Consider the following 17,507-nt stretch of genomic DNA (forward strand, 5'->3'; position numbering starts at 1 on the left):
CAAAACAGAAAGATCCGTCAGAAGGCAGACATTTTTGGAAAATGGAAAAATGTAGTTCATGATACCTTTCCCTGTCACTACATCATGTTGGGTTCTGACCAAAAATTTAAATTGATTCATGTGGAAAAAATCTGGGAAAAAGTGTTGAATACTAAAAGTAAAAGCATGTGGAAACATTGTCTTGTTTTTTTAGCTGTAGACATGATTTAATTTTGACTCCAAGTCTGTCATCTGTCCTCAGCTGCTGCAAGACGAGCTGGCTGAGCGTTCGGTGCAGCTGGAGAAGGTGAAGAGAGCAGGAAGAGATCTGGTTAGCACTGATGAGTCTCCTTCCCTGAAAGCTGTTGACATCCTCTGTGCAGCAGGTAACTTAACTCACTTAATCTGCCCCTCTTCATCTCATCCACAAACCAGTGACTCTTACTGGGTTTCTTGTCTGTCTGTGAATTTTTCACTGTCAAAACAAGCACTCACTAATGCACATTCATAATAAACTGTTTGCATTTAACACATGTACTGTAAATGGATAGATGTAAAAATGGCGTGTAAATTAAAAAAGGTCATGCTTTTATTTTGCTTTTAAGATGGTTTAGAGAAGAGGTACGGTTCCCTCTCTGCGTCTGTGTCAGAACGGGCAGAGCAGCTGCAGACAGCTGTGGCCCAGTCGGTCAGCGTCCAGGAGGGCTTAAAGGGTCTGCTGAGCTGGTTGGACAAACTGGTTCTGAATCCTGGTCCTGTAGAGCCCTCCGCACAGGCTGTACAAGATGCCCTGACACAGAACCAGGTAGGAGTAAACCCAGAGGAAACTCTGCAGGTTTCCTTAGTGAATAGAATGATTGCTCAACTTTATTTTCCAAAAAATATTGCTGATGGTCAATTTATTTAAACACAACTTCTCCACTTATTCACCAGAAACTTCGCCAGGAGCTGCTGTCCAGGCAGGGCAGCGTGGAAGCAACACGTGACTCTGTTTCCAAACTCCTTAAGAGCTCTGACGCCTCCACGGCCTCCGGCCTCCAGGGCGCTTTAGATGAACTGACTCAGCGCTACGCTGCAGCACAGGCTAGCCAGGGCGAGAGGGAAGCTGAGCTCAAAGGACTGTTGCCCCGGCTGGAGAGCTACGAGCGGCTGGGGACTGACCTCCAGGTCTTCACCCAGAGCCGACTGAAGGCCCTGGGTCCCGCCGGCCAGCCGGACCGCAGTGTGGATGACTACAGACAGACCATTGAGGTCTGGAGAGTTTTATGATTTTTAAACTCTCAGGGCATCAGGAGTTGAGTCATACTGTCGGTCTATTGAACACTTTTAACCTGTGTGTCTTTTCTCAGGAGGTCAGGTCCGAGCTAGAGCAGGAAGCTGGCCAGCTGAAATCCTTCTGCAACCTCGGCACTGAGCTCAGCCAATCAAAAGCTTTCAATAACACTCAAAGCTTATTGGATAATGTCAGAGGGGTATCGGATGAGTTCACCCAACTGGAAGCCAATGTCAACAAAAGGTAAAAACGTTAACTGATAACATGTTATAAGTGCTTTTTGTAGTATTCAGCCATAAGTGTGGAGTCTTAACAATCAATCTGAATTTTCTCAGTAAGGTTTTGTCCTAGTTAATAAAAACTTTAATTCCTTCTGATAAATTCTGCAGTTTACCATAAATGACACAAGGGGGCACCAAATACAAAGCTGTCAGGAGTCTGTAGATCATCGGGCTGTATAGTTTTCGATGTTGAAATATGGCTAGCGTCCATTCCATTTCCACTGACAACAAACCAGAAAAACTTTAGAGCCATAAATAAAATGTTAATTTGATTAAATATGAGGCTTACATGTAAAAAATTAAAAAAAACACTGTTAGAGGTTCTGCAGAACACACTATGCCGCTGGCATTTCCAAAATTTGATTTCCAAATTTGTAGTCGTCATCAAGTTGCTATGCCTACCCTGTCTGACATAATTTCAGCCTGTCAGAGGGGGACTGGGAATTTATAAATACCATCTGCCCGGTGCAGATATATTAGATTAAACATGAGTTTGGTCATAACAACAAACAAAATAGACAATTTTAAACATGTCCTGATCAGATATTAAAAGAAAAAGAACGTGATCACTTATTTATAGTCTAAATCTTAGTAACCTTGTTGCACTCATAGAAAATACTGTACATGATGAACCTGAAGGGGATTATTTGCTGTGTTGCATGGTGTTTCACAGCAGTTGGTTACTGTACAGTGTGTTTGTGTGTGTGTTTAGTGTATGTGTGTGGCCAGCGTGAGTTGATGAGCAGGCCTGGGTGCTAACATAAGCCGAGTGGACATGGCTCATTGTCCGTTCTATAAACGGTCTAGTCAGATGACTCCAAGCCTCGAATCCCGAGGGGGAGAAAATAGCAACATCATAATGATACTGCTCCATGCCAGACGACTTCTCAGGGCTGTTTGGTCTACGGGCAGTCAGCGCTTTTCCAGCCGTAGCTGGAGAGAGAAGGGGGGGCAAGGCTGCGTTAATGCTGGCCAGAGTGAACCTTAAATAATAATAATCCCTGTCAGTAGTGCTTTGTGTATTATTATTATTATTCATTTTATATTTTAGAGAATATGATTTAGTAACATCTTAAAAGATATTTGTGTTTTAATGCTTTAAGTTGCATTGAAAACAAATACAAACGTACTCAAAGCTGAATTTGCTCTGCTCTGTACTCACCTCATCCTCTTTTCTTCTCCGCCTTTACCTTATCTCCTCCTCCTTATCAACTCCTCCTCATCCTCTTTATCAATGCTTCCTACCTTCTCTTGCTGTTCTTAATTCCATACTCTATTCTTCCCCCTGCCCTCATCTGTTTTCCTCTCAGGTTTGCTGCCATCCAGACCTGCGAGCAGCAGCTGCTTCAGTTCCGCGGCCTCTCTGGCTCTCTCCTCAGGTGGCTTCAGACAGCACAGGACCAGCTGCCGTCCAAAGAGGCCAGCCTCAACACAGAGGGCCTGCAGAGAAGAGTGCAGCAGCTCAAGGTGTGTGTGTGTGTGTGTGTGTGTGTGTGTGTGTGTGTGTGTGTGTGTGTGTGTTTGTTTCTAATAATGTATACACAAAATACGAAAGAAAAAAACCCTGCATCCACCGGTGTTACCTAAACATGTGGAAAACATTTAGTGAACATGCTGTTTGAATCCAGTGACTATATCACATGCTCTTTAAGCTCAATGACTCAGCGAAATGCATGTTTTCTATCCAGGACTTGCTAAATGACTGGGAGTCACAGGGATTAAGAGTTCAGGAGCTGAACAAGACGGGCTCAGAGCTGGAGTCCCTCATTATCAACATCACCACTCCTCAGACCAAAACTGGTAAGAGCAAAGATGGAGACACTGCCGAACAAATAACCTCTCCCCCTGTTTAAATGTCCTATTTTCCCACTGAGAGCATTTCTGTAAGTGATTTGAGATGACATTCACAGATAATGTAGGTGGGAGGAAGAAAATCCTAAAATGATTTGACCCAAGAGAAACACAGAACTGAAAAATAAAACATGAGCACAGTGGACCAGAGAAGAAGGCAGTATGCGTTAATAGTTAATTTCTTATGGTAATTTGTTTACAAAGCAGCTATTACATACATGGATGTTTGTATAAATGTTGTTTTTTATTAATCCATTAAACATATGTGTCATTAAAGACAACGGTATGCTCCATGTCTTTCTCACTACTCTTGCCAGTTTTCATGGCTTTTGTGCAACGTCGAGCTCTGTGCGCTCTGAAATCAGAACTTTAAATGTGTCCACATTTTTGGAATATATCTGGTAAAGCACTGGTCCTGTTTTGTTTGTGTGTGACCATGCATTAGTGTGTTGTAGTCCCACTGTCTCAGTTCGGTGTATGTCTTTCTCCCAGGTGCTCCACAAATTAATGGCTCAGCTGGTCCCAGCAGTGTCAATGGCATTCACACCTGTAAAGGTGAGCTCTAGCCCTCTCTCTCTCTGTCTTCCTCTTTTCAGCACCAATTGAATTGTGCTCCAGCCACTGTATGTTGGAGTTTATAGTTTTTGCCCAATTGTCACTTTGAGAGATTACTTTTTGTTTGACTTCCAGTGTCCTGTCAGCTGTCTGTTCATGTTAAGCATCTGTCAGTGGCAAATTTGTTGAATGTAAAATAAAAAATAAAAATTATCGCAACACCAGAGTCTCCCTTCATCTAGCCTCTCCTAATCTACCTGAACTACACACCTTTAGGCCGATGACAACTGTAGTTTGTATTATAACTAGAACCTTTGACTTATTCTATTAAGATTTACATCTATTTCCTGTGTCTGCCCTGCTGCTAATCTTGCCTCCTATTGCACCCTCAGACCTGACGGAGCTCCAGGTAGCCGTCTCTGATGTAAACAGTCAATATGAGACGCTGGGCGGGGAGTTAAAGGAGCGTCTTGGTCGCCAGGAGACCTCGCTGGAGCTGAGGCAGAAGGCCAGGCAGGGCACTGATGAGCTGAAGAACTGGCTGACAGACAGAGAGCACAGCCTGAAAGAGGGACAGACCGCCTCCCCCTCCAAACCTGAGGTGGTACGTGCCCAGGCCGAGGAGAACAAGGTGGGTCCATCTACCGTACCTGTTTTATCACCCTTTTTCTACATAGCACTGAACACCATAAAGTAAAATCGCCTGGTATACATTATAATCTTTGCCCATTCTTAAAACAGATTCCTAGCTAAAAAAAAACATTTTCAGTTTTGAATATTGCAGCAGATAATGTAGTGCCCAAATTGACAAAAACTTTGTTTTATCTGCTTATATCTAAACTCAGACATCAACACATGTTTGCTTTATCCAATATATTTCATGGGTCTTCGGCCTTTCACGGCCTTCTTCCCTTTCTTCTTTAGGCTCTGCTTTCAGAGCTGGCTGACCACTCCGGGAAGGTAGAGGAGCTGAAGACTACACTGAGGAAGCTGATTGCTGAGAATCCAGATTCCCCTGAGGCCGACACATGGAGACAGCAGCTGCAAGAGATAGGTAGGTGCTGCAGATGACAAAAAATATACAAGGGACATATGACAAGATGATAAGACCAACATTTTACAGAAACTGATTCAACTAATACAGATGGCCAAAGGCAAAAAACTAGAGTAGCGTGATGGGTAAAGGCTATGTGCAGTACTTATAGCACCATGTTACAATTAACGGAAGAGCCATTATGAAGATAGTATATTGTGTCAGAACCTGAGGCTGTCACATGGAGGTAACATGTATAAGTTAGAGATCCAGAGATCTGAGTCATCCGTTTTCGAGGAATGTTTATGTTTTCCCTATGTCTGTCTTGTCTGCATTTTTTATATTGGTATTGTAAGAGCTTGCTAAAAGGCCAAAGAACATATTTGGAGTAGATGTTAATGGTTCTTTTTTACGTTATAAATGTGCAAAAGCCTGGCTATATGGGACAGCTGTGGCTCAGGAGGTAGAGTGGGTAGGAAATCCCCAGCCGCATGGAGGCTTGTCCTTGGCCAAGATTCTGAACAAATTGTTCCCAAAGGCTGTGCCATTGGTGTCCGAATGATTAGATTAGATCCCGAGTAGCAGATTTGCATCTTGCATTGCATCAGTGAATGAATGTGTGTGTGAATGGGGTAAATGTGGCATGTTGTGTAGAGCGCTCTGTGTGGTCAGAGGACTAAAAAGGAACTATACAAATGCAAGTCCACATACTTCTGACACACAATGAATATATTTTGTAAATGTTTTGGCTTTTAGCAAGACAGCCATCACACAGAAACCGCTGTAGGCAAACCTTCCAACAAAGGATGATAATGAACTGCATCGAGAAACTGACTTTTACCTTAAGACTACAATATAACAACAATGTAAAACACTTTATAGTATTATTTTGTCCATGTCAACCCTCTCAATTTGCTAAAAAATAGTTTAAAAAAATAAAGTTGCTTCAGAACTGAGAAAAGAAGGAAAGAAGATTAGGCATTGTTATTGTGGTGTGTTTTTGAAACCATTAAAATGAAAGTGGCACAGTGCCTCAGGATTTGTAATATATTTTCTTGGCGGGGAACAGAGATCAATATCATCCAGGGAGAGAGTGGGAAGTGTTCCTGTCAGAGCTATTTGTTCGCTGGCATACTTGATATTTTTCACCAGGGCCTCCAATGAGGTAACCACAATATTTAAGGTGAAATCCAATAAGGTAGCCTTTATATTTCATATTTTAATAATGCCTTTTCCTAGCCATGTTGACTGAATGCGCGTACACACACACACACACACACACACACACACACACACACACACACGCACGGACGCGGATGGATGCCCCGAGCATGAGTCAGAGAGGGAGACAGAGACAAGAGAAGGGAGAGGAGGAACAGAGGAAGACACATGTCTAATTGTTAAATCAGTTTTCTTCCCATTAAGTCACGTTTCACATTTCATCACCATCACTGATATAATATCTGATCAGCCTCATTTTTACACTGTACTGTAGGACATCAATGTAATGCAATGTAAACACCTTCATAAGAAAAGCAAGGAAACAAGACAGAAGATGTGTACCAATGAATATGCTTTGTGACAACCTGCATCCCAAAATATGTACACACATTCATCAACATTTTGCATCACCCACTCCTGCCTCGATTGGTTATTTCCCCAGACTCCCGCTGGCAGATGGCCAATCAGACTGCATCCCAGCGGCAGACTGAGCTGGAGACGTGTGCCGATAGGCTGGGCAGCTTTGCTTCAGCAGCCAGTCAGCTGGGCCCCTGGCTGAGAGAGAAGGAGCTGATGATGAGTGTGCTGGGACCGTTGAGCATAGACCCCAACATGCTCAACACACAGAAACAACAAGCACAGGTACTTTGTGTGATAAAAGACAGCATCACAGAGATAATACCAAAAAGGTACATGTGTACATGCACCCAATGTGGTAATCTTGATAGAAAATACAGCATGAGGAGAAATGCATCAAAGAAAACCACAGAATGTTGAACAGCTGATACTGTATGTGTTAGTAATGTTGTGCACTTAATGAAAGGTAAATACAGTGTATACTCATTCAATTCATGTATTAGATTGGATGTCCCTTATTTTGACACTGAAATCCATTAAATCATGAAGACACACAGTTAATGAAGATAAGAACCTATTTTAAAAGATTTTTTAGACTTGGCGTTTTTAAGACATACATGTTACAATTCAAATCCCAAACTAGTGTGTAGGTATTCTATTAGTCCACAGTTATTAAAGATGTCAAGATTTCATATTACCATTTGTTGTTTTTATCTTCAGGCTTTCCTTTAATTCAAACACAAGTTTTTTTTTACTTTGCTAATGAGATTCTATTTTTCATGAAACCTGATATTTGATTTCCCGATCTCATCACTGAATATTTGGCTATCACCTCTTCTCCTTTCTCAAGTTCATGCTTCGCGAGTTTGAGACCAGACGACCACAGTTTGACCAGCTGACTCAGTCCGCTGAGGGAATCCTCTCCCAGACTGGTGACTCTGCTCAGGACCCCAAGGACCTGGAGGAGGTTCGGTCTGAGCTGGACTCCATCACCCAGCAGTGGGAGGACCTAACAAACCGACTGACTCAGAGGTTAGACCACATAGACCAGGCCCAAGGAACCAGCCAGCGGTACCAGGTAGGTCTAGTCAGATTGGTTGTATGGTGACATATCATACAGTCACCATGGGGTATCCCTTTCTAATCCTCCTCCTCCTCTCCTGCCCAGACCTTGCTCAGAGAGCTCTCCTCTAGTGTTTCTGCTCTGGGCGAGAGGTTGGATGGCCAGGCCTCGCTGAGCGCCCAGCCCGAAGCGCTGAAACGTCGCCTGCAGGAAACCGGAGAGATCCGCTCAGAGCTGGAAAGACGGCGGACTGAGCTAGCCGAGGCTGAGTTACTCTGCAACGAGCTGAGCGCCATCGTGGCTGAACCCTACCTGAAGGAAGAGCTGAGTAAACGACTGGAGAGTGTCAGTGGGCCGCTGAAGAGTTTAGAGGAGCGCGCAGGTTTGTGGAGTTTATGTGGTTGATATAGTAAGTGTGCTTTAAGTGCGTCTCAATATGTCCCAATATTCTGTATGTGTTTGGGTATGTTTAGGCTTGACTTGTGTGCAGATGTTTTTTTCTACAGAGATAATGGTCCACTTTGATGAATTCATTAGCATTGTTTTGATGTAGTCAAACAATATTCCCTTTTTAAACTTAATACCTCTTTAGCTGTAATGGGAATATTGTTTTGATTACAAGAAACACTACTGACAAATCCACTTTTTGTTCTGTTTAAAATAGTTTTTCAGTGTTTATGTTTTGTGATCCCTCTTGCTTTTCTTTCCTCTAGCTGACGGTCTGTCTCAGCTCCAGGCCGCCCTGTCGTCCACCCAGCAGTTCCAGCAAATGTTTGAGGAGTTGCGTTCCTGGCTCGACAAGCAGGCGGATCCCAGAGAATCCTCCACTGACCCTCTGCCCTGTCAGCCAGAGGCTATCCGCTCCCTGCTGGCACAGACAGATGATCTCCAGCGTGGGATCGCCAGTCAGCGGGGCTCCTACGAGCTGCTCCAAGCTGAGGGAGCGTCACTGCTCGCCACCCTCCCCGCTGGCGGAGACGAACGCTCTGTCCTACAATCTCGCCTGGCCACCTTGAAGCAAGACTGGCAGGGGCTGAACCAGAGGATCTCAGACAGAGAGAGCAGACTCAAGACCACTCAAAGCAAAGCTGAAACCTACAAGCAGCACAAGGCCGAGCTTGTACCATGGTTAACAGAGTGTGACGAGAAAGCCGCAGAAATCCAGCCGTCGCTGGACTCTTCGGCCCTGGACGAAGCCTTGCAGAAGGCTCGAGGTCTATCACTGGACCTTGAAAGACGACAACCTCTTTTTGAGGCTTTCAATACTGCAGCAGATCAGCTGCTAGAACAGTGCTGCATCGGGGAGGAAGAGGTACATAGTTCATTAGACTTTAAAATACTTTCTCAAGTGTGTTGTATTTCAGGATGTGTTGCTTCATCTGCTCGATTGTCTTAATATGCTAATAAGTCAAAAGTCAAATAAAGCGTAACTTTTTTGTTTTAAAAAACGTCCATTACATTCAAACCATTGCCTCATGAGTTGGTACAAAGCTAATTAACACTATCAGCTCCACCAAACTCTCTCTGTGTTTCTCAGTATGGCTGAGTTTAGAAGATTGTAAATTTTGCTGGCAGAAAATTGAGGGAAAATAATGACCAAACCTCCATGTCCTCCTTGGTTATGCAACTTCCTGAAGCAGGGGTGGGGGTGGTGTGCTGTCACAGAAGGCTTGTGTCATGTGGAGGCGCCAAGAGTTTTGTTAGGATTCCTCATGGTGGAGACAGAAACTACGTACTATAGCTTTAAGTAAATAAAGAAGAATTAATAACGTATGCTTATTTTCTTGTAGGTACGAGATGAGAAGGCCCAGCTGAACCGCAGGGTGGACGGACTGAGCGAGAGGCTCCACAGCCGCACCTCCCAGCTGGAGGAGCTGGCTGGCCGCCTCAAGGAGTTTGAAGAGGGCAGACAGGCTGCAGAGAGGAGGCTGGAGGCTGCCAAGCACCAGATTGAAGTCCAGGAGGCTCTGGGACCACAGGTACTGAAAAACATTGTTCTTGTCCTCATGTCACTTTTACTGTTCTTTAAAAAGTGCAAAATCATAAAGACCAAATTTAGGCTTTAGCAATTAATGTTTACTTCTCCCCCATTCAGGCGTGCAGTGCAAAGAGCCTGGAGCGTCTGAGAAGTCAGCAGGAGAGTCTAAGGTCCCTGAAGCCTCAAGTGGTCTACCTCAGAGACCTGGCCCAGGGCCTGGTTCAGGACGCCCCCCAGACATTGGGAGGCAGCACTGAGGGGACACTGAGACTTCAGGAGCAGGCCAAGGAAACAGAGAAAGAGTACAATGACGTAACAGACAAGGTTAGGAGCAAAGTCACTGTCAGGAAAACGGAACAAAAGTTGAAATGTGATTCTTGCGTTTTTTTGCAGATATCATGACAATCTTTCATGCTTCACATGTCCTCTCTTGACATTAATCATTATGTTAGGGCACATGTTCATGTTTTGAGTTACCAGCTGTTCCCTATAATATCTGACACAGTGCACTGATGAGATTCAGGGGAAGTGGGGGTACTTCTTTATAGCTTAGTGTCAGCGCTCAACGCTTGACTTAACTTTCTTTATACTGTAGCTGATTATTATCTTATTTTGGGGGGGACTTCCTCCTCCCAAAACCGATCACAGATAGCCATTGAAATATAGTGAGTGTCTAAAATACAACCTGGCCCATATATTAAAGCAGTGCAGTGAGTCCTCCGCCAGCAGGTTGCTGTGGAAAAACAGAAGAACATGAGGGTGAAGAAAGGAATCACAAGTTATGAATTAATGTAACCTCTACAAATGATGCCTTCTAGAGTGAAAATAGGTTTTACCATTTATATCAAGAGGGTGTGTGTGTGTGTGTGTGTGTGTGTGTGTGTGTGTGTGTGTGTGTGTGTGTGTGTGTGTGTGTGTGTGTGTGTGTGTGTGTGTGTGTGTGTGTGTGTGTGTGTGTGTGTGTGTGTGTGTGTGTGTGTGTGTGTGTGTGTGTGTGTGTGTGTGTGTGTTGAATGTGTTTTTGAGTGCTTAGCAGACAAGTGTCAGTGAGCTGAGAGAGAGCAGAACAACCTTAGCTGTCAGAAGAGTTTGGCTATTTGAGTTACAGTCGTCATATATGGTCATTGTGGACATTTAACACTTTATCATAGTTTGAAATGTAAACCAGAGCTGACAGAATTCAGCACTCATAGTATTGCATCTATTTTCTGCAATCCATTTTCTGCTTCCAAATATTCCATGTATGGTTACAGCTATTACAAGGATGCTTAACTGTATAAGAAACTATTGAACTACTCTTATATGAACTGAGAAGTTGTATTTATTTTACTTTTTTTTTTAAATACATTCATGTAATGTCAATACTGCTTAAAAAAAATAAATAAAAAATAACAATAAAGAATTGCAGCAGAGATGAGGCCTATCAGCTCTTAGATAACGCTTCTATTTTCTCTTTCTTGCACCTATACAGACATAATCTATTTTTACTTGCCGTTGTGTGGCATCATCTAATGGTATAGTTACACATTATTCTGTTCCAGTAAAGCATTACCACACAGGCTCCTTTAGTTTGATTAGGTGATCTTTGTTTGTTTATTTTTTTCTGATTGGGTCTGACACCTTGAATAAAAATTATCCAATGCCAGAAATATAGTGAGTAAAAAGACAATCTTTCAGCTGGAAGACTCCTCACTTCATGATGAAATACAGATTTGACTGGGCTTTTCATCCACTTCTCTACATCTTTTTTCCTCCATCAGATTGAGCAGTGCTGCTCCTCCCTGGAGTCCCGGTTGCAGGGCGTCGGCGAGGTCCAGTCTCATGTGCGGGATGTCTTCTCGCGCATTGCTGACCTTGATGATGAACTGGACTCCCTCAGCCCCGTCGGACGCGATGCAGACTCCCTGGCCTCTCAGGCCGAAGCACTAAAGGGCTACTTGTCCCGTCTGGCCAACCTCAGGACGGAGCTGGAGGGCCAAACGTCGGAGTGTACCACCATGCTGCGGCGAGAAGGCTCCTCACCTGACCTCCTGGCTCTCAGGAGGGAGACGGAGGCTCTGAGCCGCCAGGCCGGCAAGGTGAGGCAGAAGGAAGACGATGGTGGTGTTGGTGGCATTGTTTAGGGCAGTTATTGACTCTATGCAATGTAACCGTTAATAAAGTTTCATCCAGTTCCGATTCATTGTTTTTAAATAAGATGGATAAGAGATTTTTATTCAGGGTTTCCTTTAAAAGTCTAAAAATGTAAAATTTTAAAATCAAAATTTTAGGCCTTAAGAAATCTTAGATTTGCATAAGTATTTTGTTCTATGTCCTAAATCATTTTAAACAGGTCCCGAATTTCTCTAGGCCCATGTAGTTCTTTCTTTTGCTAGTCCAAATATAGTTTGCTGTATATGTGAAGATCAGTTTTACTCCTTTTCAATTTTTTATATATTTTTTTTATATATTTTTTACTTTGTACTTTTGACAACTCTTGTGTGGTATTAAAACCGTCTTAAATTTGACTTGTTGAAACCGCAGAAACTCAGTTTATTGTCCCGTAGGAAATTTGTTTGTGTCCTGTACTGTATTTGATGAAATAGATTAAAGACAGGAAAGGGGAGAGAGAAGAGGGCCAACATTAAGCATCAAACCTCGTCCGCTTCCAAGGGCTCAGTCTACATGGTGGCGCACACTACTGGGTGAGCTAGAGGTCGCCCTGCACTTAAGATTCCTTTATTTTTTGTATCCCTATTCTCCAGCTGAGCGAGCGTGGCCAGGCCAGGTTGGACCAGATCGAAGACGCTGCCGAGAGGGTTCGGGAGTTCTACAGGCTGGTTGGCGAGCTGCAAGGCCTGCTGGGAAGGGCCGAAGACGGGCTGAACGCACAGGGCATGGTTGGCACAGAGGTCGAGATGATCAAACAGCAGCTGCAGGAGTTTAAGGTAGGGTTGATTTCTTCTTGCTGGTTATCTACACGGATGTGACGTGTATACATATTAGTGTGTGAAGTGGCAGTATGTGTGTGGCACCGTATGTGTTGAGGATGGTTGGAGAATCTGATGGAACTCTGATTTGCAGCACAGTAGTTTCATGTCTTAGCTCCTCTTTCTTCATGATTCCACTTGGTTTGTCTTTTCTTTGGCATGTACTGCAGTACATATCTGAGTAGTGTGTATGAGTACACATGTATTTGTCATTGGCTTAGGCAGTAATCTGCTTCATTGTTTGGGAAGAAACTTAAGAGAATCTAGCTGAATTCAGGGTGAAAAGTTTGTACGGGTTTGTGTTCTCTTCCTTTCCCATGATGCCACTGAAAATAATTTGCACAGATAAACAGAAAAGCTTCAGCGTAATGAGCTTAGGTTAAGGACACAGCACCGTGTGTGTCATCAATAGTGACATTCAATATGTGTATATCAATATGTGGATGCGTGTATATCTGTACCCATCCTTTTACTCTTGCTCATACCTCTAGAGACCATGAGGTGGGGTGTGCGTGCATGTGTGCGTGCATGCGTTCCCATGGTGTGTCAGGAGTTATTAGTTGAGTCATACGTCTTTGAAATGCCTGACACACTGCTGGATCACGCAGCTTTTTTTCTTTATAGGACAATTTTGATGCTCTTTTAATGTTTGTTTTTTTTAGCATTTCCCACATACTTTCTGTTTTTCCTGCTCTCTCTCTCTTTCTCTCTCTCTCTCTCTCTCTCTCTCTCTCTCTCTCTCTCTCTCTCTCTCTCTCTCTCTATCATACACTCACACTCTTCATGATGTTCAGGCACCACCTTTTAGCATTTTGAACTTGTTTGCCTAGTCATCGTGGGGATGGATGCTGATCTTTTTCCCTCCCTTCTCTTGTAGTTTACAACACCTGGTACTCTAGCAGTATGTGCAGTGTCCTTACCTCTCTTTCATTTAAACCTCAAGCATTTGACGATTATTGTTGTCCGATACAAGATGCTATTAGGACACAGTCCCCAGTAAAAAAAGAAAATAGGAAGTCTGCTACAGTTTTCAGTACACAGAAAGTACTTTCTTAAATGATTATTTAAAATGAAGATAAACAATGACATGACGAGGGATTGCTTGTCATCATAGACAAACACACGTTGACTTTATTGATAGAAAATTGGCATTGTCAAAATGTGCTTTTGGCCAATAAAACTACTCAAACATTTGAAAAAGTATGAATAATCCTGCATTAGAAATTTGCAGATAGTTACATTTACAATTAGTAAGAGGATACAAATGAGATAAAAAAAAAATGGAGTAAAGAACATGACGGGTTATATCAAAGAAGCAACACTTTCAACACCGTAAGTATGTACACTAGGGCTGCAACTAACAATTATTTGGTTATGGCTTGATCCGTCAGTACTTTTTGACTTAATTAATCATTTAGTCTTGGCGGAGAAAAATGAAAATTCCTAATGTTACATTAATTAAATAGTGTACATGATGTTATCTTTGTACACATGTATGAATACATGTATGTATTCTGAGTAAGAAATGAAGGTGAAAACGAGCAGGCTTCACAAACATGAATCCAGTATAGTTTGTTGTTTCCTTCTTATATTTTAAAATTAAGACCTAAATGACTGTAGTTTGTCTCTGCGTTTAAAGAGAAATTTCTCTTTACTGTCTAGAAGTGCGGCGTAACTGACCTCAGCAATGTGCTTTATTGACACCTCCACTGTATTTAATTGCGTTACTCTACTGCTCGCTTTATGGTTAAAGACTTCTTTCAGTCTGACTACTCTCATTAAACAGCACATTTTTCTTGCTATGATGTAATATCCTGTCCACTTTAGAAAACTATGCAAATATGTGAGAGCCCGGGGGAAGTATGCACAATCAACACAATGATCGATGATTCATGTGATGTGAGCACTAATCATTTTCATGCATTTGAAAAATGTAGTAGGATTCCTGCTCGTTCTCTGGGGAGTTATCGGCTCCACTTCTGTTAAAATGTGTGGGTGGATCAAGGAAATTCTTTTTTTCTGATTTTCAGAGACATTTTTTTTCTCCCATGTCTCTTCATCCTCAATGCTGCTTTAATTTCTTCATTCTTCATTTGATTTCTTCAGATATTTACTAAAACATCTTCATTATCCTCACATCTCTCTCTTGACATACTAAACCTTTCTGCGTCTGCTCGTTTCTTTTTCATCCCCTTTGCCTGTTTCTGGGTCTCTCTCTCGCCCCCCCCCCCATCGCCCGTCTTTTAATGAGAGCAAGCCGAGTAAATATGTGGCAGAGAACAAACAGACAGCAGGGATAAAGAGGTGCTGAGAGAAGGAGAGACGGATGAGAGAGAGCAAGGGAGAAAGAGATTCAGAGACAGAGGGAGCTATATAGAGCTAAATAGGCTACACTTGAAAAAGAGAGCCAGATCAGACGAAGAGTGTGAAGCTGTTACATGTATTTTGCTTGTTGTACAGTTAATCATGAGTCCTGTAGGTTTACAGGTGCACCAACAATGTGCACTGATTACAATTTTCCTTTATTAAAGCTGTGAACTGTGAGCTCACAGGTGTAGACAGATGGGTGGCAGACTGGGAACAAAAGTAATCGCAGGGGCAGAATGTATAATAGCTACTGTCTGTGGGGTATGTAGAGCATGGAGAAATGGTCTGTCACTCTATCTGGGGGCAGAGGGGTATTTATAGGAGTAAAACGAAGGGAGGACAGCAGGGGGGATATTGTTGTGAAAGGGCAGAAAATAAGAGTCAAACAGAGAGAAAGAGAGCAGATCGTCATGGAGAGCAGGATCACAAGGCAGGCGTACAGATGCACTGGGAAAGATAAGGAAATAATGTGATGAAGGGGATACATTAAGTGCTTCTGTCGTCTATCTGGCCTTTTTTTTTAATTTATTCAATTTGTATTTTCTCTGTATTGTAGTTCCAGTATATATTGCCTCCCTAGAGAGAGGGACAGATGGAAAATAGATGTGAATATGTCTCTTTGAAGCCCAACCCGTCTTGCTTTGTTTCCACCTCCCTCTGCCTTCTATCCCTCTCTGCCTTTCTCTGTAACCGATCCAGCTCGGCTTATTTCAAACCTAAACATGTCTGTCTGGCTCCAAAACAGTCCAGGCTACCCCTCTCCTCATCCTCCCTCCCCTCCCCCACCAGACCCCATTTCCAATCCAGAGGGGTGATGTCATGCCAATGCTTAGAAAGACGAGGGCGCTTAGGACGGTGTGCGTGTGCGTGTGTGTGTGTGGAAGGTAGCTGTGGGATAAAGGGTCATGGGAGTAGGAGACGTTGTCAGATTATTGTTTAAACTTTCCAACAGTGATCTCACATATAGTTACAGGGTCAATAAGATGGAGAGAGAGTGAAAGAGCATATTAAATTAAATTTCAATGTGTATACAGTACTGTGCAAAGGTTTTTAGGCGGGTATGAAAAAAGCCGTCGAATAATAATGCTAATAGTGGCTAATATTGGCTAATAGTGTTAATAGTTTAATTTCATCCATTAACAAAATGCAGTGAATGAACAAAAGAGGAATCTAAGCCAAATCAATATTTGGTGTGACCACGCTTTGCCTTCAAGACAGCATCAGTTCTTCTAGGTACACCCGCACCCAGTTTTTGAAGGAACTCTTCTCGAAGGTTGTTCCAAACATCTTGGCGAACTAACCACAGGTCTGTGGATGTAGGCTTCCTGAAATCCTTCAGTCTCTTCATGTAATCCTATACACACTTGATGATGTTGAGTTCAGGGCTCTGTGGGGGCCATGCCATCACTTCCAGGACTTCTTGTTCTTCTTTACACTGAAGATAGTTCTTAATGACCTCGGCTGCATGTTTGGGGTTGTTGTCCTGCTGCAGAATAAATTTGGGGCCAATCGTAAGCCTCCCTGATGGAATTGCCTGATGGATAACTATCTGCCTGTATGTCTCAGCATTGAGGAAACCATTATTCCTGACCACATCTCCAGCTTCATTTGCAGAAATGCAGCCCCAAACTTGCAAGGAATCTCCACCATGCTTCACTGTTGCCTCCACACACTCATTACTGTAACACTCTCCAGCCCTTTGGCAAACAAGCTGCCTTCTGCTACAGCCAAATATTTCAAATTTTGACTCATCGGTCCAGAGCACCTGCTGCCATTTTTCTGCACCCCAGTTCCTATGTTTTTGTGCATAGTTGAGTCGCATGGCCTTGTTTCTATTTTGGAAGAATGGCTTTTTGGCTGCAACTCTTCCATGAAGACCACTTCTGGCCAGACTTCTCCGGACAATAGATGGGTGTACCGGGGTCCCACTGGTTTCTGCCAGTTCTGAGCTAATGTCACTGCTGGACATCTTCTGATTTCAAAGGGAAGTAAGCTTGATGTGTTTTTCTTCTGTTGCTCTAAGTTTCCTTGGCCAACCACTGCGTCTACAATCCTCATGTTGCCCGACTTTTTACTTTGACCTTGAAGAATTGGTACTGGTTTGAAGGCAAAGGGTAGTAAAACCCAACATTGATGTGATTTTCACTTGATCTTTTGTTCGCTTACTTTGCATTTTGTAAATTGATAGCAATAAACAACCATTATTTATAGTTTTGAAATCATTCTTTGTTTAGAGCATTTTTCCACACCTACCTAAGACTTTTGCACAGTAATGTATATAAATAAAACATTTTGAGTTTTTAACCTTCATACTTTTTTAGTACTAACCGAAATGTGTCTCCAACGCCAAGAATTAGAAGTTGGCATGAAATGTCGGGTCCGATTCTTGGTCTTGTTTACTTATTGTTGAACTATTTTATTTAAGCACAGTTCTGGTACGGCTGCTTGTGTACATGTTTTTTTTCCTTCAAGTCTAGTGTTAAAAAATGTAATGTTTTATTAGAATCAGTACCAAACCTTAGGTAGGCTGTTGTATCTGCACTGAACAACATGAAAACATAAAGAGAAAGCAGCATGTCA

General features: G+C 42.8%; 1 protein-coding gene across 20 annotated transcripts in view; it reads left to right on the forward strand.

Moving 5' to 3' along the window:
* Window positions 1-17,507, forward strand: part of macf1a (microtubule actin crosslinking factor 1a) — a 117,346-nt gene that overhangs the window by 44,820 nt on the left and 55,019 nt on the right. For all 20 annotated transcript variants that reach the window (XM_034892001.1, XM_034892000.1, XM_034891999.1 and 17 more), the window contains 17 exons: window positions 242-365; window positions 585-784; window positions 913-1,230; window positions 1,329-1,495; window positions 2,844-3,000; window positions 3,222-3,333; window positions 3,877-3,939; window positions 4,332-4,570; window positions 4,864-4,993; window positions 6,636-6,835; window positions 7,401-7,628; window positions 7,719-7,995; window positions 8,327-8,925; window positions 9,404-9,592; window positions 9,709-9,915; window positions 11,352-11,669; window positions 12,336-12,518. In XM_034892001.1, the coding sequence (XP_034747892.1) occupies window positions 242-365; window positions 585-784; window positions 913-1,230; window positions 1,329-1,495; window positions 2,844-3,000; window positions 3,222-3,333; window positions 3,877-3,939; window positions 4,332-4,570; window positions 4,864-4,993; window positions 6,636-6,835; window positions 7,401-7,628; window positions 7,719-7,995; window positions 8,327-8,925; window positions 9,404-9,592; window positions 9,709-9,915; window positions 11,352-11,669; window positions 12,336-12,518 (3,711 nt within the window). The remainder of the gene's footprint in view (window positions 1-241; window positions 366-584; window positions 785-912; window positions 1,231-1,328; window positions 1,496-2,843; window positions 3,001-3,221; window positions 3,334-3,876; window positions 3,940-4,331; window positions 4,571-4,863; window positions 4,994-6,635; window positions 6,836-7,400; window positions 7,629-7,718; window positions 7,996-8,326; window positions 8,926-9,403; window positions 9,593-9,708; window positions 9,916-11,351; window positions 11,670-12,335; window positions 12,519-17,507) is intronic.

Source organism: Etheostoma cragini, chromosome 14 (genome assembly GCF_013103735.1).
Source record: "Etheostoma cragini isolate CJK2018 chromosome 14, CSU_Ecrag_1.0, whole genome shotgun sequence".
Taxonomy (NCBI): Eukaryota; Metazoa; Chordata; class Actinopteri; order Perciformes; family Percidae; genus Etheostoma; species Etheostoma cragini.